The sequence below is a fragment of the Petromyzon marinus genome, chromosome 46, assembly GCF_048934315.1.
Source record: "Petromyzon marinus isolate PM22_M1 ecotype Great Lakes invasive population chromosome 46, UKy_Petmar_22M1.pri1.0, whole genome shotgun sequence".
NCBI classification, from domain to species: domain Eukaryota; kingdom Metazoa; phylum Chordata; class Hyperoartia; order Petromyzontiformes; family Petromyzontidae; genus Petromyzon; species Petromyzon marinus.
The window spans coordinates 18,521,375-18,527,374 of NC_133712.1; the positions used below are offsets into that span (position 1 = coordinate 18,521,375).

Here is a 6,000-nt window from a genome sequence, read left to right on the forward strand (position 1 = left end):
GCAATCTAACTGGTATTTGCCAAATATCCTTCGACTGAAAGAATGTCTGCAAAGTACGTGCTCAAATTCGGATTATACATTGCAACATCTGCAAAAACCTGGCAACACCCTCCCGAAAAAATCTGGATGAATCAGGCTATCCTGGGTAAACAAGCATGAAAAAATAATAAATTGCTATTTAAAGATATACACCTCCATATTGCAACAATCGTGTGACTGAATTAATAAAACACAAGGAAACTTATTTTACTTATTCATCCAGGAGAGCCACACTGAGTCGTGGGAGTATTTTACAGCTGCGTCCTGCACTGTTTTTTAATTGAAAGATGTTTTCGGCCAATTAATGAGCGTTTATACATGTGGAAGGAAACCAGGTGACCCATAGAAAACCCACGTGTGCGTGGGGACAACACTATATCCCTATACAGATGGAAGCAGATGGCGATTCGTCCAGACAAATGACAAGAGTGAAAATGTATCAATCGTTTCGCAGGACTGAGTGGTTTGGGCACTACGCTACGAACCCGGTCCCATTATTTCTATTCTTCCCCCACCACCGACTACCAGAACCCAACTGTAATATTATGGTGTATATATTGCAGCGTGAGGTGAACTTGGTCGAATGAAAGAAAGGATCTCAGCGATCGGTGCCAGCTCAGTACTCTGGCCCGGCGAGTGAGATCGGAACTAGTCCTGCCCTCCCCCTTCATAAATCCGGACTACCATGGAGAAGTATGGTCAAATAAACCAATGACCTAAAGGGCCTGAGGCGGGCTTCATCCAGCAGTGGAGTCGGAAAGAATGTTAAAATGGGTTGTAGATTAAACAAGGCGTAGAAAGATACAGTATTAAATCCACAAACATATTACATTGTTTCCTTTTAAGGAAACAGTTTTATTGACAAGTGTGTTGAGTTTAATTGTGGTTGTGCACCACTGCCAACAGAGCAGACGGCATCAGATGTTTCGAGTCCTCTTGATAATGACTCGTCCACACCGTGTGCCGTTTCGCCTATTTGGTTCTTTGTTTCTATACACGGTTAGTTGGTACTGTACTGTTCTGTTCATGCCGTCCGGTCTATGCCGTTCATCCGCAGTCCCAGCAGGACTGCTTTATGCAGAAAAAACAAATCGTATAACATCTAACGAGCCACAGAATGGTCCATTCTCGTAAGAATCTAAAAATGCCTATAAACATCTAGCAGTCCACCAGCATTGATTCAAGTCATGCCTGACTCAAGCTAATGATGAGATAGTGAATGTTGAAACTGGTCCAGAGTTCAGCCGGTGTTGACCAAATCATGTTGAAATGATGCACTCCCAGAAGGCCCTACGGCTGATGGAATGGCGTAAAGTACACTTTGCTTTATGTGTAGAGACAGACACGTGAAGGACACCTATTGTGCCCTCTTGTTTATTTCGAATCCAATCGCCGAGTCCGTCACCCAACCCCGACTGCTGCTCCACTATACGCGGCCTAGCACCAAACCACGCCTTACGACTTTCCTAGCGCGGCTACCGCGCTTGGCGTCCGAGTGGTGGGAAGGCGAGGCCGGTTGGGGCGGCCAGCTCGAACGAGTCCGGTTCGATCGACTCACCGCGATGACATTGACGAACGTTGTCTTTCCCGAGTATTGCAGGCCCACGAGCGTGAGCTCCATCTCCTCCTTCCAGAAGAGGGAGCGGATCCAGTCGAGGAAGCGGTTGAAGAAGGCGAGCATGGCTGCGACTGTGGCGGATTCCCGTCCGTGCCTGCGCTCACGAGATCACGTGACTGACGCGCGTGACTGGCCAGGGGAGGTGGGGGGGAAACGCTATGACGTCAACACGTCGCTGGTGAGTCATCGCGAATATTTAAAAAACGACGTCACGACGTAAAAAAATCAATTGCAACTTCAGAATCGTAACATTTATTACACGTATTCTTAGCTCTTTCGGTAAAGTCACGTTGAAGGGAAACAATAAAATAATAAAATATACATAAAACAATAAAAATTCTCACGACGTTTCGACCATAACACAAACGGTCGTCATCAGGTGTGTCGGTGTGCATTAATTTATTTATTTTTAAACGGTGTATTTATTTATTAAAAAACGTCAACGCCACGCGCAGCGATTTGGCAGTTTATTTAGAAGGACTAGTCCATCTATGTTCTGAAAAGAGGATGCGGGAGACGAAAAATTAATGTATGCTGTCTGAAAGCCACTGTAAGCGTGAACAATCAATTAAGACCTGAAATGGTTTATCAAATCTTTCCAATGATTGCTAAGCCAGAATCCATCTTCTCGGTTGAAATTGTATTTTTGCTTGTATATGTGGATAGCCTCATGAACGAATCTCTCATGGTAGCCAGATGGCTTACAAAGAACCTCTGTCTTGGAAAAGTCAATGTCATGTGAGCCTACTGAATTATAACAGTGATCTGCCACGGCCGAGGTGTTGGTTCATTGGAAAGATTTGATAAACCAGTTCAGGTCTTAATTGATTGTTCACGCTTACAGTGGCTTTCAGACAGCATCCATTAATTTTTCGTCTCCCCCCTCCTCTTTTCAGACCATAGATGGACTAGTCCTTCTAAACAAACTGCCAAATCGCTGCGCGTGGCGCTGACGTTTTTTTAAATAAATAAATAGATACACCGTTTAAAAATAAATACATTTATGCAAACCGATACACCTAATGACGACCGTTTGTGTTATGGTCGAAACGTCGTGAGAATTTTTATTGTTTTATATATATTATTATTTTATTGTTTCCCTTCAACGTGACTTTACCGAAAGAGCTAAGAATATGAATTACTGCAGTCACGAAAGCTTTAAATCAAAATTTATTACACGCTTTTTATTAACTCTTGTTCTTGTCGTTGTTGTCGCATCCTCAAATATTGTAACTAAATTTTAACCCACTTCCCAATGTGGTATAGACTGCAAACTTGGAATACTTATGTCATACTGATGACAATACTATATTCTATCATAAATACATATTTTTTAAACATTTTTATATGTTATGTTTCGGCTTGGGTCTAATTGTTCACGGTCAACTGACGTTGGGTGTAATTGACCACGGTCCCTTACGTTATGGCAAGCTTCGGGGCCACTTCCTGGAATAGTGGAGTTCTACCATTACTAGCACATTTCATAAGAGCGTGTTTTAATTTTTTTTTAATATTAATTTTATACTGAGAAAAGGTTTTCCCATTTTTTCTGGCAACAAAACAGGTGTTAAGATGTTAAAACACCAAACTGAAACCTTTTACAAGGAATCATCTCTGCATTAACCACAATACTTGTGGTCAGAATTTCAAAAAACATACTCTGCAGGAATCCGGTGAATGTCCAGTAGGGACGGGTCAGCAAGATAAAAAAACAAACAATACAAAAGCACGATATGAGTGTAAAGTATAGGAAAGGTAAAATAAATGACTTAAAAAATGTCAATTAAAAATTGGTTGCGTGCAACTGATTGGATTGCCAAGGCCCTGGGTAGTCAGGGAAACGTGGATTCCCATCAAATTTCTCCCCCTTCCCCACCTCTTCGCACTCGCAGGTTGTCTCAGGGTTACTCGGGTTTCCTCTATAATTGGTATCCACGTATGAATGGAGTTGGCCAAACGTCCCCAATGTAGGACCACAGAGCTTGGGCAATTGATGTAGAGCACCGTTTCTGGTTGCCTCCCCTCCCGCCTGTGTGTGGGTTCCTGCGCCTCCGTGTGAACACAGCACGTGGCCTTAACAATTGTACAACAATAGTTTTGGTCTGTAATTTTCATTAATGACGCTATATACAAATAAAAGACTCATAGCTTATACGTTGACGTCCATGCAACCATTTGGGTGTAAACGCAAGAAACCAGAACGTTCATCTAATTGCCTTTTAACTCCATCGCCTGGTGTGCAGGAGGTCGTGGGTTCGATCCCGACCATGATGCCTGCTGCTGTATATTTGGAGTTTGCGTGTCTCTATCTCTCCCCGTGGTCGCGTATTTATCTCCAGGTCCTCTGGGGTTTCCCTCCACGTAAATATTGCATTAATAATATTTGCCTGCTATAAATTTCCAAATAAGCCACTTCGTTGAGCTATCATTTCGGCCAGTTCACTTATGAAAAAGAGCTATATAGCCCAGTGGGGCTCACCTGGTAAAATAAAAAATATATTTGTATAAAAGTGTAATTTTAGAACAAGAATGGAAATAGGTGGCAAATCCTTTGCCGTTGTAGCACCAACATCTTGGAACAACAACATTGTTTCCGCCCCTGAAGATCGTAAGAAATCTTCTTTCAAAACATATCGTGAAGCAGATTAGTGTTGGATAAAACTACATTTGCAAATTTGATTGTCACGTTGATCCTTACTCGTGTTTCAATAGTTCAATTTTAATGTGCAATTTGTCTTGGTGGTGTGGGACTGTTTTTGTTGTTTTGCTGCCTTGCCCAAGCTTGCATTTAGTGTTGAAAATCAGCAGGAATTCATATAATTGTAGTGGGTTCAATTGAGGCACACACTCAAATTGGAGGCAACACTATTTACTAACACATAACAACCAACGTGAACACTATACATAAGGTGGTGACCACCGTTCCTAATCTCACTAAGACTCGGGGAATACTACACAGCATGACCAAGCCAGGTGATAGGCTGCCTGGTCACGAACGATGATCGGAGACTCGTGGACCGTTGATGGCGTCTTCATCCCGGGGTTGAACAGCCCAGCTCTCTGTTCACACCCCGCTAATATCTGCCGTGGTGTGGCCGGTTCCGCCCCAGGCGACTCCCCCCTTCTCGATCCTTCGAGAAGGTCCAGGCCCCCAACCACGTTACCCCCAAGCTCCCCCCTGGGGCCCCTAGCCCCCCTTTGTCTGGTCACGTGTCCTGTTGGGTTCACGAAAAGTGTCACGGCCTGACATGACCTCTGTGACACCCGCCTACAGCACCCATACCGAGCCAACACAGTAGTGACATCATATGTCACTACATCATTATGCATTTGTACTTAATGTATATACTTTCTTTTTCGTGGCTTCCCTTTTTTCTTTGTTGCACTCCTATTGTTTTTTCATTATTTGTTGTTGTAATTTGCTGACCCGCCCACCTGGACTATTTGAAGATTATCAGATTCCTCCAATCTGAATAAAGATGATCAATCTAAGTACAGGCGCTCAGAATTCATTCTTGGTAAATGGAGCGCTATAGGTCAATATAACATGGTTATGTGGTGCCACGGCCTCGGAGCAACTCTGCAAGCGCCGCGACTCCCCCCTGGCCCCCACACTGAGCACACACACGCAGCGCACAAACGCAGTGTCCTAGTGGGGGATTGCCTGGCACAACGGGTTTTAATACGAAAGGTCCCTAGGAGGAAAGTCCCATGGTTTCCCGGTGCCAGGAGATTTGCCCACCCTCGCAGGACAGGTCACATTGCAGTGCCCCTGAGTTGGCTTAAAATTATATGGGTGCAAAAGGGTACACCGGGCCAGCCGCAATGAGTCATGCACATGTGGGGGGGGGGGGGGGGGGGGTGGAATATTAAGCGAGCAGAGCAGGCCATGAGGTCAGGGGATCGCAGCGCCATGACCTCCCCCGGCCCCAGACCGAATACACACGAGCCACAGCAACGGAGCAACTCTGCTAGCTATCCCCTCGCACCCCCCACACAAACGCATGCACACCTCCACTAACAACAACAATCGCCACCACGACGCTTGTGCCAGGCCATGTGCACCTTGAGGCCACGTGAAGTGTTGAACGCCCGCTGGAATGACGTCACGGGGCAGACCCAAGTGCCACGGGTCGACTGACTAAGATGACTGAGATGACTGGCTGATGCACCACCTGTGCCCCCTACTGTGCCAACCTGCTGTGCTTTAGCCACCCGGCGCTCCGCTCGTTGTTGTGAGCGTCGCTCCTCCGCCCTCCATTGTTGTTGGAGGGCGACTGCCTCCAACTGCCCAGTAGCATCCTTCACGAGCCTCCTCCACAGAGGCCGATCTTGACACCGCT

At 45.4% G+C, this 6,000-nt stretch overlaps 1 protein-coding gene across 1 annotated transcript in view; it reads right to left on the reverse strand.

The window, feature by feature from the left end:
• Positions 1-1,807, reverse strand: part of LOC116952396 (ADP-ribosylation factor-like protein 8B) — a 38,493-nt gene extending 36,686 nt beyond the window's left edge. The window contains exon 1 of the mRNA XM_032971743.2: positions 1,598-1,807. Within this exon, the coding sequence (XP_032827634.1) occupies positions 1,598-1,720 (123 nt within the window). The 5' untranslated portion in view covers positions 1,721-1,807. The remainder of the gene's footprint in view (positions 1-1,597) is intronic.
• Positions 1,808-6,000: the final 4,193 nt, after the last annotated feature.